This window comes from Pimephales promelas, chromosome 13 (assembly GCF_988280905.1).
Source record: "Pimephales promelas chromosome 13, fPimPro1.hap1.1, whole genome shotgun sequence".
Classification (NCBI taxonomy): domain Eukaryota; kingdom Metazoa; phylum Chordata; class Actinopteri; order Cypriniformes; family Leuciscidae; genus Pimephales; species Pimephales promelas.
The window spans coordinates 9,183,767-9,209,895 of NC_142781.1; the positions used below are offsets into that span (position 1 = coordinate 9,183,767).

The following is a 26,129-nucleotide window of genomic DNA, read 5'->3' on the forward strand; positions in this document are numbered from 1 at the left end:
TTGGATCATTTTCTATTTTTATGGTTTTCTGTCTGTATGTCTTGCCATGAAAGTAATTTCCCCTTGGGGGACTTAAAGTTAGAGTTAAAGGTGCATTATGCAACATTTCATGTTTAAAAATAGCCATTTTTCTAACCCATACATGCTTAAACAATTGCCTGATGGGCTGAATGAGCCCTTCTCTGATCACTGCGATTGCCTCTGTAATCCTGTACAGTAAAATAAATAAGAGAGATTCGGGCTCGAATTTGAGACTGGGCGTGACGTCATGCGCGTTCACGCTCGCCTGGCTATGTCTGGCAGGTTTGTGTATTCGCCGCCATTCTCTGTATCAGAGAAGACAACTCGAACGACTCAACTTTAGTCAACTTTCGACAAAATTAGAAGATGGATATAAAGAGACCGGCTTGTGGTTCATTCCAAACCCCAATGCAAACTCCACGTAAGACAAAGAAAATAAAACTTATGTCTTGTGCCAGGCTTCGTAATAAGACGAGAGTCAACATCGGGAAGGCTTTCAACAAATGGAGAGATCTCCGGTCTGCTCTAGGGATCAAACGGATCCTATACAAAGTAATATATTATATTGTTCATGAACGTGTTTCCATAATGATACAATCATAAGTGGAAACAGTAAGCACATAAAACAACATGGAGATAGATGGAAACAAAAACCGAAGTTTTCTACCACCCCTATTTCCCCCTCACACACACATAAGTGTGTAATTTACTCAAATGCCTTTCCTTTCATATATTTTAAATGACTTGGAGATTTATAACTTTATTACCTTATTATGACTGTAACAGTAGATGTGTGCGGCTGATGCTCCTTTGGTTATGAACAGCCAGAGGGGGCGTAGTTCTGAAAAAACTCAGAGACTTGCGTTTTGCACCTTTAAAGTTGATGTTGTTTTTTAACGAGTGCTCAACAGGTCCAATTTTATCTCTGGTAAACTTTTATTGCTCATTAAACCCACAATATGTATTTTTTCTGCTTTAAAAATAGCAAAAATAACTGTATCTATGTTATATATTTCTATTAGATGTGTACTTACATTATCCCGACAGTTTCCACCTACTTTAAAATACGGAGAAATTTATAGTTTAATTCGAAGACACGGGACGTTTCTTTATTTCCGTTTCGTCACCCATCTATGGCGTCATATAACCTTTGACTCCTCTATTTTCTCTAACTTCCTGCGGAACCCGGCGAAACCCGCCAAACACAAAGGGGAACACTGGACTACCGCCAATAAAGCAAAGAAAATGACGAAGAAAAAAAGTTGTACGTATTTTTATGTGTGTAAATCACGTGCCCGCTCACGAGCGCTCACTCTGAACAGACTCTCCCCGGTGCTGCTTGCGCGTCACAGAATGTTAATAAAGCGCTCCCCGTTCACAGTAACCGGGTCGTCTCTCTCAAATCAGTCAGCTGTTGCTGTCAGCGAGCCGGGCACATTGAATACTCATATGAGTCAGGCTGCGAATGTAAGTTACGTGCCCGCTCCAGAGTGCTCATGCTTACTAAATAAACGCCTCACCTCCGGCGCTGCGCATTCACTACATTCCCTTTAGCCTTAGCACATAGTGGATGCATGACGCAAACCCAGTCAAACGTTTGACTGCAGTATCTTATATGCCTTATAATCCGGTGCGCCCTATATATGAAAAATGTTCTAAATAGGTCATTCATTGAAGGGGCGTAATATAAATATTTATATTCGTCTGTATTATAGTTATGGACCACGATTACGCTTTGCCTTCACGTTCTGCTGCTACAGCCAGCTCAGTAAAGCTCAAACGTACGGGTGAAAAATATGACCCGAGAAGGGTTTGGGACAGGAGAAGCATGACACAGGTAAACATTGGGGTTGCATTTAAAGCTTCTTGACAAGCTAAATCTACAGAGAGATGCCGTATATCCGTATATTTTGTGAAACGATGATGTCATGTCATGAGCTGAGCTGGTTGTCATTGACAGCGACAACAACTCCCGTGAGCCCATGCTCTTTCCCGACGTCATCAAAGTGCGTCTTTTGTTATTATTTTAAATTAGTGACCCCTGGTGGCCAAAAATTGCATACTGTACGTTTAAGTGCATTGAGAGAGTTCCTGCCCTCTGCCTACATGCTAAATAAAAACAATGACACCACATAGGATGAAAAAGATGTTCTTCTACTTGAATCAAACTAAATATTTGAAATATTTGATTTCTGGTACTTCATGAGAGCTTTCTTTCTTTCTTTCTTTCTTTCTTTCTTTCTTTCTTTCTTTCTTTCTTTCTTTCTTTCTTTCTTTCTTTCTTTCTTTCTTTCTTTCTTTCTTTCTTTCTTTCTTTCTTTCTTTCTTTCTTTCTTTCTTTCTTTCTTTCTTTCTTTCTTTATTTAGGCTCTTTCTGCAGATCTGCAGCGGCGTGAGCATCAGCAGTTGAAGATGTTGGCCCAACTGAAGGAGATCCAGTCTCGTTCAGAGGACAACGGGTCAAATTGTGCCCGTCTGGAGGCCCAGCTGATGGAGAGCGAGAAAAGGAGAGAGGAGCTGCGCTCTAAAGCTCAGGAAGCAGTCCGACAGTGGAAGAACAAATGCAAGAGACGGGAGCGAGAGCTTCAGGAACTAAAGGAGGAGAGCAGAAACAACACTGATAAAGATAAATGGGTGAGACTTCACAACCCTTTAAAGGCATACACAAAAAAATAGCTTTTTAGCACACTTTCCATTGTATGCGAATGTGAATGGAAAAAAAAAAGGCGCGTTTCCACCGGAGGAACTTTCCCCAGGAACTAGGGACTTTGGGCTGGTACTCTGTAGTATAGGAACCAGGGTCTAAAAATTAAGTAGCGGGTAAATATTTCCCCCTCCGAAAGTCCCTGCTCAATCAAAGTACAGGAACTTTCAGGGGCACTGAACATACTGATTGGTTGAGTTCATGCCGCATTTTGATTAGTTGACTCCACGTGGCATTTCATTTCAATCACTATCTGTTGCGGTGCGTGCAGTAAGAGTTGTGTGAGTTTGTTGTTTGACAATGGACTGACAACAAGGTTCAGGCTTTATTAAGCTTAAATTCAGAGGATGAAATCCAGCGGGAATTGTAAAGTAGCGCGCATTCCTACGTCACCAGACTAATATGCCTGGTCTTCACAGTACTTTAGAAAGTGGAAATACAGACAGCAACAGATCTGGGGGAAGAAAAGTTCCTGGGAAAAATTGTTCCGGGTGATTTCGGTGGAAACCCTGCTAAAGTCAAAAGCTTTACATGTATTATTAACCCATAAACTAAACTCCTCAGAGCAAAGAGAGAGAAGGTGTTCTTAGCCAGCAGGCAGAAGGTGCCCGCCGACAGCTCGCCGATGCCCTCGGACGTCTCGCTCAGCGTGAAGAGGACGTACGCCGCTGTGAAGTGGATCTTTCTGAAGCTCGCTCACGGCTTGTCACTTTAGATCTCGAGCTCCGAGAGGCTCAGGAAAGCTTGAGAGGCCACGAAGAGGAGGCCCAGAAGCAAATCTCCTTACAGGTGCGTATGAGAGAAGAGAACATCCGGCTGAAGGAGCGTGCGGAGCTCCAGGAGCAGAGGAGAGAGGAGGAGCAGAGATCTCTGCTGGATCTCCAGGGCTCAGTTAAGAACCTGAGCGCTGCGAGAGCTGACCTCACTGCCAGATTGGCCGTGGTTGAGATCTCCAAGAAGGATCTAGAGAAACAACTCGCTGCGGCTCAGGAAGAGACCTCCTCTTTTGGACGACAGCTCGAACTGGAGAGGCAAGTGCATCAGAAGGAGCTAAGCCACCTCCGAACAACACAGCAAGAATACAAAGCAAAACAGGACAGAGACGTACAAGACATGCTGAGATTATACCAGCGAGAGAGAGATGAACTGGAGGCTCTTGTCAGAGACCTTAAGGTTTGAATATTAATCATGAAATAATCTTTATTTACATAGCGCTTTTTACGATACAGATTGTTTCAAAGCAGCTTCAAGTCAAGTCACCTTCATTTATATAGCAATTTTAACAATATAGATTGTTTCAAAGCAGCTTTAGGCCATGTGTCCACCAAAGCGTTTTTAGCCAGCTGAAAACGCTAGACGCTCTGCTGAAGACACCGTGCTTTGGGTGATTGAGAGCGTTTTGGCAGCGCAGCGTTTTTTTTCCCATTGGGACGATTTGTTGCTATGATACAGAATATCCGCAGCACAGTTTACTTGTAACTGATTTCGCAGATAATTTGTTTCATACTGAAAAGTATTTTTCATCCATGCGGTTCATGTGGTTTAGTCCCGCCCCTCGTCCACTGTGATTGGACGGCTGGGTAAAAATGACAGTGAACATTTTTTAACTCTCAGCGACCTGTAAAAAACGCTGGGCGCTCATGGCGTTTAAAAAACGCAGAGCTCCCATTGAAAACAATTGAAAACATACGCCAGGCGCGTGGAAAAACACTTTGGTGGACACAGTGATAATAGGAAATTAAAGTTACAAAGATTGTGTTGGCTTTACAGGAGCTCTAGAATACAGTTTTTGTCTAGCTAAAGTTAGTTAGTAAAGTCTTTACAGTGATAACAGGAAAATAATGCAACAAAGTTCGTTTCTTGAAGTAAATAGCATCATAGTCCAGCTTCCACTCTCTGGAGAAAACTGTGATTTCATTGTCCAGCTCAGTTCAATTCTCATATAATGGTCAATGCAGGCAGATCAAGATTATTGTTGAATATTAAATGTCCCCAACTAAGCAAGCCAAAGGTAGATTTAGTCAAGTGGCAATGAACCAAAACTCCATCAGTGATGGCATGGAGAAAAAAAAAAACCTTTAGAGAACCCAGGCTCTGTCAGGGGGAAGTTTTCCTCTGGCCAGTTCACCGCAAATATTCCCCCCCCCCCCCCCCCATAATTTACTCACACTTTTGTTCCTTTCAAACCTGAATAGATATTTTGTTTTCTTCTTTTGTTAATGGTTGACATTAATGGTTGTTCACTTGTCCAAGACATCCACACACTTATTTTTGAAAATAAGATTTAAAATTTGGTCACAAAAAGAGATTTTTAAAATAGAGAATTAAGATAATATAAGATAATTATTTTTAAATAAAGCACACAAGCAGCATAAATCTCTCATGCATTCGAAAGCTGGTTGCTGACAGCCCACAGAAAACAACAAACATGTTGATTGCAGTGGATAAAAAAATAAATCATGGAAATTCATTGTCAAAATTTGAAACAAAGAAATGTTGTTTTTATGAAACATATAGGGGCCTATCTTGCACTCGGCGCAAATGACTTTGTACACTGACGCGTGTATCATTCCTATTTTGCACCCGAGCAAAGTGGGCTTTTTCCTTCACAGACGCACGTCGGTAAACTAGGAAATGAACTTGCGATCCCTGGGCAGGACGGCGCAAAATGGAGGTGCGTTTCGGCGCAAACATTCCCTAGAGGTATTTTGCAGTTCCAGAAAACAATTCCGCCACTGATCAGAAAAAACCTAGTCTAAAGTCAGTGGCGCATTGTGCGTTGTTCAAAATGCAATTTTAAGTGTGCATCGTTAAAATAGGGCCCTATACAGTTTCTATGAACTACTTTTATGTTTTTTTGTTTTTGTTTGTCAAGAGTTGTGTAATAATGATATATCTTTTTACATTATCTTTATGAAAAGAATAACAGTAGCTTGAACAGAAGCTTGCTGTAGTCTTGAATATTTAAACCTGTTGTCTTGATCAAGCTCTCTACAGAATAATAATATTTGCAGGTTTTCACCAGAGAGCAAGATACGCACAAAGGGATTTGGGGGATCTTACAAATCTACATTGATTTCTTGCTCCTGGAAATCCAGCACAATTTCCTCCAAGCTGGTGGACTACATCTTGTGGGAAGAAAACAATATAATATGACAATATAAACAAAGATAATATTGTTTTGTTGTTTGTGTAGTCGGAGGCAGTGGCGGATAGTGAACTAAGGAGAGTTCTGCAGCTGAAGCTGGACAAAATGAAGGCTGAATGTGATAAACTAACAGAGCAGCTGAGCTCCAGCGAGGAGAGTCACGCTCAGCTCCTCCGCAAATACCACGGCCTCAGAAAAGAGCTGGATGTGAAGGTATCATGGATTTTCTGATCAAAACAGTTGTTTTTATTGCTAAAAGTATAATAAAGACAAAGACTCTTTTTCAAGACTTCCAATCTGAAATTTGTATATGCTTTGTCATTTCTGGAATTTGAATGTTACATTGTAAAGCATAGAAGTCAGATAACCTGCACAATTTTGTCAAAAATCATATATTGTAACCACAAAGATTCATTTTGATTTATATAATTCACATTTAAATAATGTTTTTTTAAATAATGGAAAATTTAAAATAAATAAAAAACAAAATGATAGTAAACACATTGAGGATCACTGGCTGTTAATTAATTTAGGGATCAGCCGTTTCCTTGCAAAACTCAGGAAGCCTCTCCTCCGTTGACATCCATTACACTCAAAGAAAACAATGTATTCAAAAAATTTCAAGATATGGCTCAACCCTCTTTATGCTTAGTTTTGCTAATGTTGGAGGCTCCTGGCTAGAGGATGTATTTTATTAATCATAACCTGCCAAATTGTTAATAAGTGTTACTTGCCACGGTTTATTTCCCTGATCACAACCAATATGATACAGATTATTTTTGTATTTGTGCTTTTGTATTCCTAGATGCAATACTAATATGTAGTTTATTTTTTAAATTAGTATTTTACACAATGGTAACTATATATAATTATTAGCTTACAGCAATACAAGCTTTGATAACACTGAACACATTATGATCTGACACATTATTGCCTTTTTTCAATAGCTGGGCAGTGTTGTGCCTGCACCTATATCTCAGTGTCCCGGATGTTTTCTTAATGTCTCCTGTGTAGGTGAATTTAGCAGAGCAGGAGGAGGAGAGGTGGCAGACTGCACAGCGCTCCATGGCGGAGCTACGTGAGAGGGTCACGGGCCTCCAGACAGAGCAGGAGTCCATCCTCCATGCCGTAGGGGCTCAAATTGACTCAGCCTGCCAGTTCTTGTCAAAAGACTCAGCCGCCAAGCTTGAAGTACAAACACACATACTATTCTGCTTTTTCCACACTACAGAAAACACTTGCAACACTATAGTAAAAGCTGCATCCAAATTTGTGTACTGTCAGAGTATGTACTGCTTTTTATAAAGACCTCACTTCTTGAATTTAGAGATGCACCGATTACAATTTTCTAGGCCGATTTTGAGTTTGACCTGCCGATACCGATTTTAGCCGATTCCGATTTTATTTTTCTAACCACTTTTTTATTTTCAATAACACAAATATTTATTTTCTATATATATATATTATAGAAAAATACTGATGTTGCATAACGTTAATCATTCGCACCCGAATGCATTTGACCGGCATAAAATCGCCATATGTCAGACTGATTAATTATTATAACTGTATAATATATTATAACTGACTAATATGTTATAATATATTATAACTGACTAATTATTACTTACTGATTTATCTTGACATGCTACAAACTGCATGTTGGAATGTGACTTCCGACTTACGATATTAGGTGCGCCGTAGTTCTCTGTCATTGATGACTCCCATGCTCACGTCACGTAGCCCCTTCAACTTAATGAGAGTCCCTTCTCCCGAGAGGCGCTTCTCCCGAGCAATACGTTATTTTACTTAAAGACTACAAATCAAGGGCTACAAATCAAACCTTGTTTTAGTGTAAGTGGTGATCATTTGTTGCTAATAACATATGATATATAATTTACTGACAAACAAGGTTGTGCTGTTGAGGCTTGTGCGGTTTGCGGAGAAATTGAAACAAATGAGCATAACACACAAAATCGAAGCAAATGAGCTCAACAATCACACACACACACACACACACAAAACACTCAAAATGTGGTGTTTTTATAATGTTATGATACAGTTAAGCAACATCACGCGACCAAGAGTGTGGTCTTCCTGAATACCATCACGATTGAAAATGTGACTGATTTCATACAACAGTTCAATAAACAAGTAGTTAATATTAAGACACTTACATTTTAGATGTAATATTGACTGTTTTTATTATATTTCAGCAGCGAAAATAGTTCCAAACTATTATCACAGCAGAACCATGGTGGATCTCACAGCAACACTCAGCCTTGGCTATATATATATATATATATATATATATATATATATATATTAAACAATGGTTTATTAAATTGTGGCTCTGTCTTTATATTAATTAAATTATAATTAAACGTTTCTTAAGGATATATATATATATATATTTTTTTTTACCTGTAAATTACATAGGAAGTACAGAAGGCAGTTTTTTCTTTAACTACTAAATCTTATTATAGACTTCACTGTTGTTGAAATATAACCTAATCATTTACACAATTGCTGTCATTTTCATGACAGATATTTTAAACGTACATTAAATTATCATGACATCACAAACTGTTTAAGTAAAATGTAATGAATATATTGGCTAATAAAGTGCATATATTTGGCAAAAGAGTTAATTTCTCTGGCGATTAACAAGCTGTGGACACTGAAGAATGATTTGCTAATCATTAAAAATGGTAAATGTAAATGTAATGCTACATGACATTGTTTACAAGCTGCTTTATTGACGTCTTTCTGCCGTTGAAACACTAATTGAAAGATTACACTGGATATGATACGTTTCAGTAATCACTGTATCTTTCAACTAGGGATGCACCGAAATGAAAATTCTTGGCCGAAACCGAAAACCGAAAAAGAGGAAACCAAGGCCGAAAACCGAAACACCGAAATAAATTATGCCAATTATCAGTATCATTGCATTTATGGCTATGACTGTGTACAAACGTTACTAAAATCAAGGCATTGCAATTGCATAAATTAATATAAAATTTTCAAAGAATAAATCAATTACAAATTATGCAAATATTTATTTAGCACAATGGACAGTATGAAATAAAATTCAAACTAAAATGTTTTTGACCCCACTCATATGTACATTAAATAATAGTCTAATGGCCTGCAGAAAGGTTTTAAAATTAAATGTTCTCTCATAAAAACAAAGCCGAGTGCGAACTTCTCATCACACCAGCACCCTTTGCACGTCTAAATTCGTTTCTTACATTTTAAAAATTTTGCATACAATAGCATAAAAAGCCTTTTTAAATGAACAAATGTCCATGATTAATACAAATGTACATGAAACTTAATGAAACATGTTTAGTGAATGTAGAAAATATTTAAGAGAGCATTTAGTTCTATACACACATGTTCCCATATTGTTTTGTAATGTCACAAGTAATAATCTCAGGGTTTACAGGGTTTTACATGATTATTTTTGTATTGGTGGTGGTATACTAAAAAATAAACATTGTCATGTGTTTATCTTTCTTCTAGGCTTGGGCGGTATTACGGTAATATCGTATACCGCGGGATCTAAAAATAGCAACGGTATCATTTTCAATATCGTCATACCGTCAGAAAAAAAAAACAATGCACTTAAATAGGAGACAAGGAATCCTTGTCTCCTATATAAGTGCAATGTTTTAAATACAATTTATTTAATGGCTAAAATGCTTATATCTGGTTCTCATGACGTGACAGTGTGGTGACGAGAGAGTGGGGGAGAGAGGGCAAAGATTGCAAGTTGGGCACCGAGAACACGACTTCTGCAGTTTGGCAGGGATGGGCATTTCAAGCAAAAATAATATTTAAAGATTGCCTGGTATTATTCGATTATTATTTGAAAATTGTGCCCCACCACCACATGCACGCCACATGCATGTAGTACAGTGGGACGGACCGTGTGACGCTTAAAATAAGCTAGGTTTGAAAAAAAAAAAACGTATTCCTTTCATATTTTTTTAATAATATGATGTTTTTCTATGTATGTTGATTTTATGAAAAGGGAACTTCATGAGATGACTAAGAAGATCATAAAATGCGCAATATCGGAAAACATTTGGAATGGGTCAGTCAGACATGATTATGACCACTTATTACGTTTTGTTTTGTAGAAATCCTTTCTTTAAAACGAATTTCGTTTTGAATAAATTGCATCTTCATTTTAATTTTTTTTTCATCAACGAATTGCCTGGATTAATTAATAATAAGCAAATATAGTGATCAGGACACGCGCCGGCGCGTGACTGGAGCGCGACTCATACATGAACTGAACCTCGCATATAAGAAACAAGATCTGAGAAGTGTATATATAGTAAGCTTGAAATGTCTTCTTTAACAATCTAAAAGAAATTGGCTGCTCTCTGCTTATGTTTAGGCTAATTCATATGTAGTGTGCATTACTCTTTATTCGCGTTCACTACCGCGAAGATGCCAGTTTGCATGCAATCTTTATCTTTGCAGCAATTGACATAGAAAACACGTTGGGTCAGTCAGACATGATTATGACCACTTATTACGTTTTGTTTTGTACAAAGCCTTTCTTTAAAACGAATTTCGTTTTGAATAAATTGCATCTTCATTTATTTTATTTTTTTCATCAACGAATTGCCTGGATTAGGCTAATAAATAAAAAGCAAAGATAGTAATCAGGACACGCGCTGACGCGTGACTGGAGCGCGATTCATACATGAACTGAAACTCGGCATATAAGATACATGTCTTAATGATCTGAGAAGTGTATATATATATGTAAGCTTGAAATGTCTATACTTTTAAACAAAACAATTACAAGCTAAAAGAAATGGGCTGCTCTCTGCTATAGGCTTATTCATATGAAGTGTGCATTAGGCTACTCTTTATTCGTGTTTTCATATCATGAAGATGCCAGTTTGCATCGTCAATGCAATCTTTATCTTTGCAGCAACTGACATAGAAAACACTAGTTTATTAATAAATAATTTTATCTCGGCTCCACGCGGCTCGCGTCGAGAGCTCGTGGCGCGTGATCTTCAGAAATGCGCTGCCCTCTCTAGAGGAAATATCACCACTCTGCTCACATTCTCTGGTGTGAGACAATGTGTATCTCCTGTTTTCTAATAGTTGATTGACAGCTTTTAGATGCATTATTGGAACCGACACTCTCTGGTTGAACGTTTCATCATGTGTGATGCCGTCTGAGCCTTATCTCGTAATTTTTAATTAGTCACGCGGTAATACCGTATACCGCGGTAAAATAGGGAGGAGGTTTGACGGTATGAAAATTTGGATACCGCCCATGCCTACTTTCTTCTTCTCACCGATTCCTAATGGTTAGAGGACAGTTACTTGAGTCGTCCCCTGTCGTTTCAAGGAATAGTACAACGGCGAGCGGGTCCAGTATAAACGCCTCGACCGTTTGGAGCGGTGCGCGCGCTGTCTGAGGAGACTCGCGCATACTTTCGCCTGCCTCCACAGCGCGAGTCTCCACAGTTTATTCTTGACCCGCTCGCATCCGGAGTCGTTGTCATGGCGGCTCGCATTGTTTAGAGCAGATATAGGTGGATAAACAAGGCTTCCGTCTCCTCGCGGGTTCAGATTCACTGAAATACGTCCGCACCGCAGACATGTTGCTTCAGACAAGCACGTGCAGGTCGCGGTTTCTGTTTGCATCATCACAACATTTCGGCCGTATTGTTTCGGTGATAAAAGTCTTTCGGCCGAAAATGCACTTTTGGGCCATAAAAATTTTCGGTGGCCGAATATTCGGTGCATCCCTACTTTCAACATACTTTCAGATGTTCATTCATGCGCTGAGCTTATTGCGTTTATTGCTGGTTAATGGTTGTGAGGCTACAATGCTGCGAATTCCGTATGTCGTATTATGTGTACAAAACTGTCTTGTACACATAATACAACACACGGAAATTTGCGGGATGCATATGTGTACTGTTACACCTCTAATTACAATTTAATTAAATGTCAAAGAAGAAAAAAGTTTTTTTGGACTTAAGGTAAAGTGAGGTCAAACTCAACAATGGGCCACGGCTGGCCCGGGGCAGCAGCGGGCAGGGCTCGTTCGTTACACCATGAGAGTATCGCGGTACATATCATAGGTTGGTGTATCAAGGTTTTTCAGTTCAGTTTGACATTCGTTAGACCCCCAATAAATAGATAATCTCTGATAGTGCTAAGTCTTCCCCCGACATGAACAGAAGTCTCCTCTCTGAGTTGTGAAGTCACTCTCTGCTTCTTGCAGGTTGTTTGTACTTGTTTCTCAAAGCTTTAAGTACACTTTCTTTGCTCTCAGCTCGAGCTGTCAACATCCGTGTTATATCCCAGTCTTTAGCATTCTTCTGCATCCTTCACACCTTTTTTATCCTCTGCTGGCACCCTCCTTTGATTCAAGAAAAAAAAAAGTGACAAAATGGCCTCCTTCCCCATCATGTGTTTGTGCCAGCAGTTTAAAGCGGTATGGCGTTGTTCAAGCGTCGTTGATCATGACAGGCGAGAGCTGTCGGGGGAACACAATCCACCTCCACACACTTGCTTTTTTTTTTAAAGGTGACAGAGCCCCCTCCTGTGATCGCACGCTCTGGAGAGGCGTTCATCATCGCTCTAAATATGAAATTTGTAAATCCGCTCATTTTTGTTTTGTAAGTGATTCATCTTTTCGGTGGGGTTTTTCCTCGGAGCCCAAGATCTGGGAGGTTTACAATCCTCCAGTAGACTGTCACCGTCTCAGAACGCATCAGAGAAAGCTCACCCTGAACAATTCAGAATATTTTTCCTTCTCAACCTCCTCAGAGATGTGCAATTTAACATTGTGCCTTATATAGGAGTTTCTAGTTGTATGACTTGCATGCATAATTTGTATAGCAAAGCCATGTTAACTTGCCATGTATGTACTTTATGTCATAGGCCATTACCCAGAGCCCAGGACTGCAAAAGGATTCTCATCGCTGGCTTGCTGAGGTTAAGGTATACAGTATTGTTGAGCCCAGCTTTCAGTGATCATTTCTTTAGATGATGTCATCCATCTTAACACAGCTGTTCTTTACTGTCTCAGATAGACTGACGGAAACATCTTACTGCTCTCATGGACTTAATTTCATGTTTTATCAGGTTTTATTTCCAAAATGTGTATTTTTACACATTTAAATGTGTGTGTGTAGATGCTTGTTGCTTTCTTTTTGTAGTGGTGTGTCTGATATATTACAACAATACATTTAAAGACCCCGTGAAATGGCTTGACAGGCAGAGTTTTCCTTGCGGTCTTGATGTGTTTTATTGAAACATGATAGGTCAATAAAGGCCCTCCTTTATCCTTTTGTGTACATCATAGATGTGAAGCATTATTTGCTACTTGCTATTGCTAGTCAGTAAATGGAGAGACAGTCTAATTCTAGAGAGCATTTGATTGGACAAAAATGTAGAGTCCATACAGAAAAATGCTAAGTTTTGTAACTGTTTTGGACAGCTGCTAGACGTTAATGCTGCAGACATTAAGAGTACACTAATAGCATACAGATTACTTCAAAACTAATGCACACCGAATAAAGCCACAAAACTTGATGCAGTTTACTGCACTTTGAAATATTCTTCTCATTATTTCCCTTTATCGGCTAATAAATCAGAAGTTGCACACATTCACAGAAAACATCTTACATCTGTGTGGAAAAATATGGTGGATAACACTGCACAATTAATTCTTTCAATCTGCCAATGATGACAATTTATAGGAAAATTCCATCACCCATTGGGTAGCGCTGGGAAAGCCAGACTTGGCCATCCATCATTGATTGAAAATATGAAAGCTATAGTGAAGTAATTTTTTTATTGAATTTTGTTGAGTTGTAATAAATATTTAATGCATTACAACAAAGTTTTTATTCATTTGAAAAATTCCAGTTTAATGGCAATACTTAAAAATATTATTATTTTTTTTATATTATAATAGTTTTTGATCGTATTTCATACATTTGAATTTATCTAGCAGGTAATCCTAACTGGCATTTGTCAGTTGGTTAGTTATTATATCATGAGTCGTGATGTGTATAATAAGGAAGTTGCAGAGACACTCCTATTTCAGAAGTTGTTACTCTTCTTGTAATACAGTTTTATTGATGTGTATATTAAATATGTCTGTCTGTGTGTGTTCAGACAAAGCTTCAGTGGCTGTGCGAGGAGGTGCGTGAGCGGGAATCCAGTGAGAGGAGGTTGAGGAGGACACTACAGCAGCACAAGGAGCAGATGAAAGCACTGAAGCAAAGCAGAGACTCAGAACTGCAGAGCCTCCTGGACCGTATTGCCCAGCAGGATCGGCTCCTCAAAGACATCCAATCAGAGAAGAGAGGTACTAACTTACCTTAGAGAAAAGTGATTTCTAGGTTAGACTTTATTGGGCCTGACACTTCAGCACAGGTAATAATGTGAAATTTCATCCCATTATTCCACTGCATAAGCTGTACCATACTAACTGACTTTATACTGGCAGTCATTTGCGCGATAGTCACATCGCAGGATGTGCAATAGCGAGTATAGTGATCGTAGTTGAAACTTGATCCGTTCGAATCAAAGTTTAATTTGATTTGAAAGAAAGACACGAAAGAGATCTCAATTCTGAATAGGGCTGCAACAACTAATTGATAAAAGTGATAATAATCGATTATGAAAATCGTTGTCAACGAATGTCATTATCGAACGTTTACTGGTGATTGGTTGAAACAGGCCAATCATGATGCTCTCTGTCTTACATGCGCTTCATGAGGCACACACGCAAGGTCTCTCTCCCTCGGTCCGTACTACACGGTTTGGAGCTCAGTCTCTTCTGTCTCGCATGCGCGCTCTAGATTCCGGAAGTTTGAACTAATTTGCGGGCATCAGGGAGCCGCTATCAATATGCGGGTGACTCCCAGAACTTCTGGGACACTTGGGTGGTCTGTATTTTGTCTCGAGCATCAGGTTGCGCAATCAGTTCGCTCAGAACATAAGTGATGGATTAAAGTAGCGCTACTGCAGAAATACGTTAAATTAAACCAGTGCTTACAAAGTGAAGCAATAAATATAAAGACAGTTAATAACAGCAACAGTAAAAGATTGTTTCTTAGTCACTGTACTCAGTGGTTTTCAGCGAATGCTTGTGCACTAATGCATCATTTGTCCTTTTAATCAAGCCTGTTAGCTTGCTGCGTACCTCCATTCCTTCTCTTTTTATAGCATTTGACTACTATTAAGTTGTAATTGTTTTTCAAACACGATCTACTGCGGCTCTACGTTCACAATCTTGTTTTCATTCTTTCTATAATTATTTTATCAATTTATCCTTACAATTCAATTAATTTTAAATAAAAAATAAATGAATTATATATTTTATATGTTTTAGTTTATATCTTCACATCTGAACAACATGTCTGTGTAAATTTGTTTTAAGAAAAATTGTGTTAAAACATATGTTGTGTGTGTGTGTATATATATATATATTAGGGGTGTGCAAAGCAGCCGCTATTTGTATTTGTATTTGTATTTGTTCAGGGAGGAAAAGTATTTGTATTTGTATTTGTATTCGAGTAAAATTCAAAATAGGCATAAAAATCTTTAAAAATAGGCCTACTTTATAGTGTATGGATTCTTTAATTATATCCATTATAATAATTATGGATATGCAATATTGGTTGATTTTTTCTATAAATCCAGCAATGAACATGTAACAAGAAAAGTTGAAAAGAAAATAACAGTCAGCCATTACCTCATGAACCATGGTTAAACCAACAACTAATAAAATACAATTGTGAACATTATGAACCCCAACACCACGGTGGAGGACGCTGTGCAGACAGAATAAGTTATATGGATAATTTATAGTGAGGAGGTTGATTATGAGCCCGACGCGAAGCCTGGAGGGTTTTCGCTATAACTACGCCTCGCTCTACATTACCCCGCTTATTACATGGCTACCTACCAAATACATCAATAATTTGACTCAAAATATGGATATAAAAAGGAGTTTATTGATTTAAAAAACGATTGTATCGCTCCCGCTAAAAAAAGAAAAATAGTCCGTTCTGTCTCTACGTTTAGAATCCATGGCAACGCTCTGTTTTTCATAGCAACGGTGTGTTATACTTATAAGCAGCGGCCTGTTATAATAACAGACCGCATTCTACATTGGAATTCAATCAAGCCATGAAACAAATAATTACCGTTACCGAGCTAACAGAGCTACGTAAACAGAGCGAACATGAAAGCACCCGTCTGCAGACGTCAATAATGGAATATACTCCCGATCAAACTCCGCTTCCCAAAAGTTATAAACTGCCACCGGAACATAGTTAAGGTACAAACATCTATTAAACAAAAATAGTGATGCAGTTAAGTGTTTTTTTTTTTTTCGCTCAGCCGAGCCCTCTCTGTTGCTGTGTGGAGCAGCCTGTGTCAGTCACCTCTTCCTGAACGTCACTCACTCAACTCGCGCACTGACTCAAGTCACTCAACTCGCGTCTCGTGAGGAACGCAGCTTTTTGATATAAAGTATTTCTTGTTCCCGAATACAAATATTTTTTTAAGTATTTGTTCGGAATAAGTATTCGTAAAAAACACATTATTTGTACCTTTCCGAATACCGTATTCGGATTCGGCTCCACCCCTAATATATATATATATATATATATTTGAGGATCCACTTGAAAATGAGATGTTACATCTCAAGGGGCTATCCTGTCAATAAATTCTAAATTATATATATATATATATATATACACACACACACACACACACACACACACATACCTAAACGATTATTAGGAACACCTGTTCAATTTCCTATTATTACAATTATCTAATCAACCAATCACATGGCAGTTGCTTAATGCATTTAGGGGTGTGGTCCTGGTCAAGACAAACTCCTGAACTCCAAACTGAATGTCAGAATGGGAAAGAAAGGCGATTTAAGCAATTTGAGCATGGCATGGTTGTTAATGCCAGACGGGCCGGTCTGAGTATTTCACAATCTGCTCACTTACTGGAGTTTTCACACACAACCATTTCTAGGGTTTACAAAGAATGGTGTGAAAAGGGAAAAAACATCCAATACGCAGCAGTCCTGTGGGCGAAAATGCCTTGTTGATGCTAGAGGTCAGAGGAGAATGGGCCGACTGTATCACTGGAACTATTTTGGAAGTATTTCCATAAGTTGAGCAAAAGTGTACAAAGTGGTTTAACATGTAAATTACTATCCTCTCATTTATTCTATAAAGTAGGGATGCACCGATACCATTTTTTTTTTTCGGATACCGATCCGATACCAGCACAGTTTATTTAATTTTTTTTTAAATCAAGTGTGTTACACTAATAATCACTCTTTTGTGTGTTTGGCTAAATATTAAATTACCTAGGTTACTAGGTTACTTGGTACACCTAGGTTACTAGTCAAGTCCCAAAATAGATAAATAGCCATGGATAGTAGGCTTTTTTGAGGAGAAGTACTTTGAATCCATTTCTGCCGTATAACAAGTTGTAAACATCTCTGTTTTGGCATAAACAATAAAAACAAATTGGCTGCCAAAAAAAAAAAAAAACGTTTTAATGCATTTATTGCAGTTTAAACATTAAACATTAGAACTAAACTGTGCATTCCCAGAATATTTAAACATATAAACAATGAAAAAACAACATTAACTTGAAAAGGATGGTTTTTAATGTTTAAATGGCTGCTGGAACTCTGAAATTTCAACAAAATCAAGCAACAATAGTATGATCACAGATATTCCAAAAGTTATGTGTTCATACAAGTATCATTGGACTTTCTGCATTTGCAGGATGCAGTGCATGGATTAGGCTTGCAGCCGCAGCGGGCTGTCTTGCACCCAGTGGTGCAGGCACTGGTGATTAACTCCTCACAGGCATCTGGAACTAGGGGTAGTGACATGAGTTGAGGAGTAACGGAATTCCCCTCTGTCTTCCATCCCATGGTTTCAGGTGGTGGCAGAACTGACTGCTGCAAGTGGGCCTGCCGCCAGACCAAAGCCAAGTGAGAGCGCTTAATGCACTCAAAAAAAAATTATGTGTTGGCTTTAATGACCTTTTTGTAGCCTAAACAGTAGGGGTGTAACTTTTGGCTTTTGGTTCGGTTTTCGGTACACGTTTTTAAACCGAACTGTTCATTGGAACATTTTTCCTGCCGACCAAAATTCCGTTATTCAAATGTAGGTGCGTCGCGCATGGCAAGTGCGCTCATGATGTAAGAGACGCTGGCGTGACCACAACATTGCCCAACATTTTATTTTTGACATTATGAATACAATTGCCCTCAAATGTTAATCTGAACTAGAATAAACCTTTGTTTATAACTACTACAATATTACATTTCATTTTGTCCAAGGAGCCGTTTTGTTTTATATGCTCCCAAGAAAAGTCAAGTGTAGCTTCATCATTGCTCAAAGTAAAAAAAATATCATACTTTATGAAAAATATAATGAAAAAAATTTATTCAAGGAAATTTCTCTGGCATTTCTTTCTTTTTGCTGTATCGGAAACGTACCGAACCGAACCGTGACACAAGTGTACCGTATTGAACCGAACCGTGAATTTTGTGAACCGTAGTAAACGGGTTCCACCGGTTCCACATGTAACTGCGTTTCGTTAAACAAACATAATTTGTTCATGTATCTTCAACATCATGGAAGTCATTTTAAACCATCCAATTAAACTCTGAGCTAAGTGTTAAATTAACACTGGAGCAGTGTTAAAGTTAATGAGACAATTAAGTGAATAATTGAGTGATGATTGAGCATTATTGAAGACACCTGATGATAACAAGCAGAATCACTGAAGGAGAAAAACGGAATTTCAGGTCACCATTATGGAGATGAGTGTTTGTTTTTGTTGGGCTCTTGACCCCCACATTATTAACTTTAGATTATGTTTGGCTATATGTCAGGTGTAACAGTCAGATGATCACATAGAAAAGATGATCTGATGATGTTGGATGTGTTTTAACATAATCATTATATGTTAAAACATGACACCTCGACACTTGGTCAGGTGGAACTGGGGATTGAACCACGAACCTTCCGGTTTGTAGACAACCTACATGAGCCACTGCCACTGTTAAGTTTACCTTATGGATTATAGCAGCACTGCTGTAGTAGTGCATTTTAGCCATTTCAAAGGAATCCAAATGATCAAATCAATAAAAAAGAAATTTCTAAAAAAAAGAAATTAATTTATGTAGGCACACACGGACATCAAGAATCAGCCTGTGAATCTCAACAGTGGTGACTATTATAAAGCATGTTGCTGTGTATTCTAGGTGCCACCTATCAAAACTCATTCATGAATCCCATCATGTATTGCTGCATGAATAAATAATGAGCTTATGTTCAGACGTGATCTTAATACACATCAAACATCCACAGATCACATTTTCTAGTTGATTATCTGGCTGATTATAGCTCAGATACAGCAGTCAGACAAAATATAAAGTTAATAATGTGGGGGTCAAGAGCCCAACTAAAACAAACACTCATCTCCATAATGGTGACTTTAAATTCCGGTTTTCTCCTTCAGTGATTCTGCTTGTTAACAACAGAATCCTCCACATGGCCTGCAGAGTGATTTTGTGGGCTCCAATTCTTTTGTTGTATGACTTCCCTGCCATAACTTGCTCTGTAGTTTTGGGGCCTAGAAGGTTGCCTTCAACCCAATAATTTCACTGTGCTTTGTCTATTCGAGTCTGTGGATTTCAATTCTGATATAAGAGTTTAGATTATGCAAATTAGCACATATTTAAATAGATAATGCCTCATTTGCATATGTAAAAATTTCATTTCAGAAAACTTGTAATACAAAAAATGTTTGTCTCTATATAACTGAAAAACTGGAAAAGTTTTATGGTTATATCTATAACTTAAAATTTTACCCTATCCACCTGTAGTGTTTTGGCTGTGAATAATGCACCTATTGTTTCGATAACAATTACAAGAAAAAGGGACCCTTATTTCAATGTTATATGTTGGATCCTTATTCAGGACACATTGAACTTTCTAAAAATGTGGTATAACAACTTTTCCTCAAAAATGCCTACAGGGTTACACCATAGCTGTCAACCCTCCCGTTTTTTCCGGGTTTCTCACGTATTTTAGCTCTTTTCCCGCTGTCTTCCCGTTTTAGTATTTTCCCGTAAAATATCCCGTATTTTTGTGTGAGACGTACGAGCTCGGACAGATTCGGCTTGAAGTCGTTTAACCTCGGATGCGGTGCCGCGCGCACTGGGCGGAGACACACTGGCTGCGTGGCGTGTCCGTTTTTATTTCGGCTCTCATTAGATTAGAGCTTGCACGCTGCCTGCGTGACACGCGCGTCTCCAGAAAACGCGTGCATGCTAGAAATAGAACTGACGCCTATTTTTCACGCGACAGGCAAGCGTGTTTTTTGCCTGGAATTTCTTTGCGTTTCCAGGCAAAAAAATAAATAAAAAATAGGAAACTATGTTTAGACTAGCTGTATGTCATTTTGTACTCGAATACATATTAATAAATTACATTTTGATGTTTGAAAGTCTAGGTTTTTACATAAATTCAGATATCAATGTAATTTAAACAAATAATAATTATCATAAATCGATTTTCAAATATATGAATAAAATATATTTTATTTTTTTCCATTTGTTTCTTATGCTCTTAACAATGTGATTACATGAAGAAGAAAAAAAAAACTAGAAAAAAAAACACGTTCTGGGCCTCAGGAGGATATAAAGATAGGATAGTGTGTCTTCTGAGTGATGGTCCACCATCAGGCTAAATAGGCTCTTTAAAGCTACACAAAATGTGTAAATGTAATTGAAGTAAACAGACAGCCCACTTCCCTATTTTGCGGATTTTAGAAGATGTGTGATAGGCAAACAGTAGAAATTGTTGTCCAAATGCAAGAGCAACACACTGCTAATCCAAATGTAGATTTTTTTTTCTTTAAATGACACTGTCTCTTTCTCTCTCACACATAGGCTTACGTTAGTTATGAACTCTTTAGACTTTTAAGGATTAGTGCTTTATTTTTAAAGTTTGTGGGTAAGAATCGTGCAAAAAAAAAAAAAAAAATCCCTTATTTTGGGGATGGATTCCGGGAAAACTCCCTTATTTTCAATGTTCAATGTTGACAGCTATGGGTTACACAATCTTGGAAATTCAGACCTGACTATACTACTTCACCCAGGAAAGTATAAAAATAATCAAAATAACCGAAAAAGGAATTAAACCCAAAATAAAAATAACAATGAGATGGACCCTGCTGCTTCGGATTGCGTCAAAGACAGAGACGTGACTTTCCAAAAGAATACAAAAGTTTATTTCACACAGGAAACATGAATTTTAAAACGTCCTAAAAAAGATATTGTACACAGTTTACCAATTAAATACCCACAGCTGATAAGAGACTTAAACAGAAGGGACAAACCACAGAGCAAATTAGTGAGTAAAGGTTCTTAAAGCAAGTGTTAAACCAAATAAAGAAACAATACCAAAAGAAAACAAATACACTTCCCTCTTCTGCTAAGCCTCAGTATTACCCTTCAAATAAGTCACATGTGGATATACACTGGCAAATACATAAACTACCAAAGAAAGGGGGGGAAAAATGATTACATAGACAATCAAAATGACAATATATGATCACAACTAATATTTAAGATCGTTCAGGCTGCTTCGATGGACCGAACTAATAGCGTGTTAGTATAATTTAAAAGCCCCTACAACACGCATGTCCAATACTTCAACACCGAAACCGCAAACGTCCACTGCAGTCAGCCGTATGAACAGGACAATTAAACAGTGATACAATATTAATTCTTAATATAAGTCTTAATAGTAAATTCAAGTAAATTAATATTTAGTATTTTTTTATTGAATTTTTTTTTTTCTTTTTCACTTTTTAATGTAAATATTATTAAAAAAAAAAAAATCCTGTGTTCCATGGAAGAAAAAGTCACATACGTTTGGGGTGTGAGTGAATGATTCATTTGATGACTCTTTTTCAATATCAATGCTCATTAATATGGTCTTCCAGGTCTTCTTGAAAATGGCCGCAAAAAAGAAGAAGAGATGAGAAATCTTCAGGTCAGTGTAAAGGAGTTTTTATGTTGCACTCTTAGATATAAATGCGCATGTGTGTGTGTTTCCATGTTTTATGTGGACTTTCCATAGACATAATGATTTTTTTTTTTTTACTGTACAAACTGTATAATCTTTCCCCTAACCCTACCCCTAAAAACAACCCTCACAGTTAACTTTCTGCATTTACAAGCTGTTTTACTCATGGGGACCAAAACATTTCCCCACCAGGACAAAGATTTTTATTGACATCTTTACTGACATCCTTGTGTTTACCAAGAACACACACACACACACAATCTCCTCTGTAGTGTGTAGGTTACAACCTTATGTAATCCTGCATGCACGTCAGTTGCATGTAATAACACCATCTTACCCTTGCTTGTCTGCATGCTTTCAAACCAAACCCACTGGGATCTGGAACACCTGCTATCCTACGTCCATTATGAATCAATCCCCTTAATGGGGCTTAGAAGAAACCAGAAGCATGCTGGCAGACAATAGGACACAGAGCCAGTAATTAGACTTGGCCTTAGATTTTCCCAATCTCTGAAATAAAACTTCCTGTGTCCAGTCAGTCATTTCTGTTTCTCTTTTTCTTTTTTTCAGGACCGGGTTGTAGATCTTGAAATGGTAAGATTTGTTTCCCCCATAGTGTTTTAATGAATCTGTCATATACTTATTTGTCCAGTGTATGTTGATCTTCACAATTTTCTACAATTAATTCAGGTTGAACTGCTCAAAGGGCACCTATTATGCCCCTTTTTACAAGATGTAATATTGGTCTCGGGTGTCCCCAGAATGTATTTGTGAAGTTTCAGCTCAAAATACCCCACAGTTAATTTATTATAACCATTTGAAAATGTCATTTTGGGGCCTGCTTAAAAATGAGCAGTTTCGGGGGTAGACGGCTTTAAATGCAAATGAGCTGCATATCCCCGCCCTGCCTTTGGATGAGGGCGTAACTTGATACCTATGGCAGTCGGTAAGCAGAAGGGCTAAGAGAGTGAGAGAAACCGCTGCTTTGAATGTCATTCAGCATACGTTTGAATCGGAATATATAAATAGTATGAAGAGACTCCGGCAGAATAAACATAAATGAGAATGGACCAGTACGTCTCGGTATGGTTATTTGATACATTTATGTACTTTAGAGTTGTAATCGCGTCCGGATGTGCAACACACACACACACACACAGACACACACAAACACTGAAGCTGGCGCAATATTTTGTAACTACATACACATTCTGTGATAAAGTTTGCTACGTACGTACAAGCGAAATTACATTTATGCGAGGGACCTGTTGCGTCATGTTTACTTGTCATACAGGTGCTTCTGTGGCAAATGTGAGAAGATGGCTAACTTACAGAACAACAACATATATGCAGTTTTTAATACAATATCTTTAAAAATATATATATATTTATAAACGTGTGGTTACACACTATACAAACAAGGTTTAAATTATATAGCCTACACAGACATCCTACGACGACAACAACTTTAGACGCATTTGTTGTTGAATTGGCTGACATTGACTGAAAAGACTATTTGCTCAAAAATCATAAAATACACTTACTGTTACTGGAGGTGACGGTGGATCGCAAACAGTAGATGACGATCCAACAACAGGATTAACCGACGACAGAACGTTTACGTTTCCAAGAGACATTACCGGCTGTCGTTGAAACAATGGTGGATGATGTGTACAGATCACCGAGGGCGGGGTCTATGCCACAACCACACTGTCAATCAAACCCCTTGCTCAATTCTACGTCACAAAAAGCTGGATCTTAGAACAGCTCGTTCTGACACAGTGCATATGATTTATTGAGATTGTAAAAAAACCACTGGGTGGATTTTTATCATTCTAGGGTGGTTTTGCTCACACACTGCCAACACACATTTATGTTCAAACACCATGTAAAAGTGAATTTTCCATAATAGGTGCCCTTTAAAGTCTCCAATGCAAACTTTTGTAGGTAATCCAGCCTTTTTTCTGCACTGGCTCAGAGTGAACCCAACAGAATGGTAGTGACCTCTGTCATGAGTTTCTATTTTCCACATGCGCTGTTTTCAATAATTGGCTTTTATAAAGATGTGTTTTTGTCCGTTAAATGTTTTGCTTTATAAGATGCTGCTAAAGGAGTAAGGTAATCTTTGAATTCCTGTTGTTTCATTGTGTTTCATTTGAACAAAGATCAATCATATTAGAACTTTTGTCCCCTTAATGTAAAAAATACAAAATATGCAATGCCACTGAAAAGCAAAGTGACACATTTAAAAAAGAAAAAGAAAAACATAAACACTTAACTAATCATCAAGCTCAGGTGAAACAGTGGTCAAGTCAAGCCAAGCCACATTTATTTATATAGCACTTTTTACAATACAGACTGTTTCAAAGAAGCTTTACATAGATAACAGGAAAATAATGCAAAAAAAAGTTGGTTTCCCGAAGAAAATATCATCACTGTACAGCTTAAGTTCAGTGATGTTTAATTTTGGGAAAAAAAAGAAAAAAAGAGTTATTTAGTTGTTATTAAGTTATTAATTTAGCCGCTCTGGAGTAAATCGTGATGTCATCGTCCAGCCCAGTTCAGTTCTTGTATAATAGTGTCAATGCAGGCAGATCAATATTATTGTTGAATATTGAATTAAATTTTTAATTGAATGTCCCCAACTAACCAACCAAAACCAAACGAACCAAAACTCCAAAAGAATGGAGAAAAAAAAAAAAAAAAAAAACCTTGGGAGAAACCAGACTCAGTTGGGGGGCCAGTTCTCCTCTTCCTCAACGAACAAACAGTGTATGAATATGATTCAGGCAGCATTACAGCTCAGAAGTCAGATTGGATTGGAACAATCAGAATATTATCCAGTTCCATCTGGTTTAAGATCACAGTCATCACAACGGATGGAGACGGGTTTGTTGAGGATCAGTGCTGATCACTGTCGTGTCGATGAGGCCTTCGATGAGAGTCTAGTTCAGGGGTCGGCAAGTAAGGATGGCATCGGGCTAAAAAATATTTTTGACACTAGATGACGGGCCAGAACATAGTCAATGGATAATTTAAGAAATTAATTGATTAAAAATGCAACTAGAATTGCCTGTGACAGACTGTTACAGTGTCTTTTGTAACTGGTTGTGAGCATTTACTCTGTGTTAAATCCTGAATATTGGATTTGTTGATTTAAATATAGAATATCGAAAAGGTTGTGCGATTGTCTAAAAAAAATCCTGATCTTTTCGGTGCTGATTCGGTGGTGACACCGTGTGCATGTAACCAGAGGGTGATGCTGCCAATAAAGCAAAAGCTGTCACTAGGAACCGGCAAAAGTAATGATTATGAATGTTTCAAATATAGCAAGGGGACATTTTAATTATTTATTAGTGTCGGTGTCGGCTGCAATAGTGACCGCAGTAGTTAATGCGCCTATAGAGAAAAATGCACATTTCACATGGATTACTTAAGCAGAGAGCAGTCGGTTTCTTTTCGTTTTGAATCGTTTTGTTTAAAATGAGACGTTTTTAAGATTCCTATATATTTCTTGTGTCTGTGAGGCAGCTTAAACGCTGAGTTTCAGTTCATTTATGAGATGAGTTCCAGTTCACGAGCAATGCAACAGCGCCGGCGCCTCCATGTCCTGATTATATTGTCTGCTAAATTTGCTTCTTATTTATTAAATCCAGGCAACTGGTTGATAAAGCATTGATTAAAAATAAGATACAAATGATACAAAACAAAATTCAATATTTAGAAAGGCTTTCTACAAAACAAAACGGTAACACTTCCTTTTACAGTCCTGTTACCCATGTACATACTATGCATTTATTGTAGTAATTACAATTACTGTGTAATAACTAGGTACTAATCCTGAACCTACCTCTAAACCTACCCCTAACCCATGTACTTACCTTATATTAGCCAGTACTTCTAGGTAAGTACACTGTAAGTACACTGTAAGTACTGTACTGTAAAAGAAAGCTGTACCAATAAAACTGTGGTCAAAATCAAAAAATGGTCAAAATCAAGTCTGGCCCACTCCATGTCTACCGATATGTTGCGGCATCTTGCAACACATGCCCGCCTTGCTGAAACATACACGTGGGATATGCGGAATGGATAAAAATAACTAAAA

The 26,129-nt window shown here is 37.9% G+C and overlaps 1 protein-coding gene across 3 annotated transcripts in view; it reads left to right on the forward strand.

The window, feature by feature from the left end:
- Positions 1-26,129, forward strand: part of cep128 (centrosomal protein 128) — a 68,326-nt gene that overhangs the window by 20,742 nt on the left and 21,455 nt on the right. For all 3 annotated transcript variants that reach the window (XM_089118421.1, XM_089118422.1, XM_089118420.1), the window contains exons 13-20: positions 2,389-2,655; positions 3,290-3,898; positions 5,922-6,086; positions 6,888-7,064; positions 12,804-12,863; positions 14,046-14,238; positions 21,942-21,991; positions 22,595-22,618. In XM_089118421.1, coding sequence (XP_088974547.1) covers positions 2,389-2,655; positions 3,290-3,898; positions 5,922-6,086; positions 6,888-7,064; positions 12,804-12,863; positions 14,046-14,238; positions 21,942-21,991; positions 22,595-22,618 — 1,545 coding nt within the window. The remainder of the gene's footprint in view (positions 1-2,388; positions 2,656-3,289; positions 3,899-5,921; positions 6,087-6,887; positions 7,065-12,803; positions 12,864-14,045; positions 14,239-21,941; positions 21,992-22,594; positions 22,619-26,129) is intronic.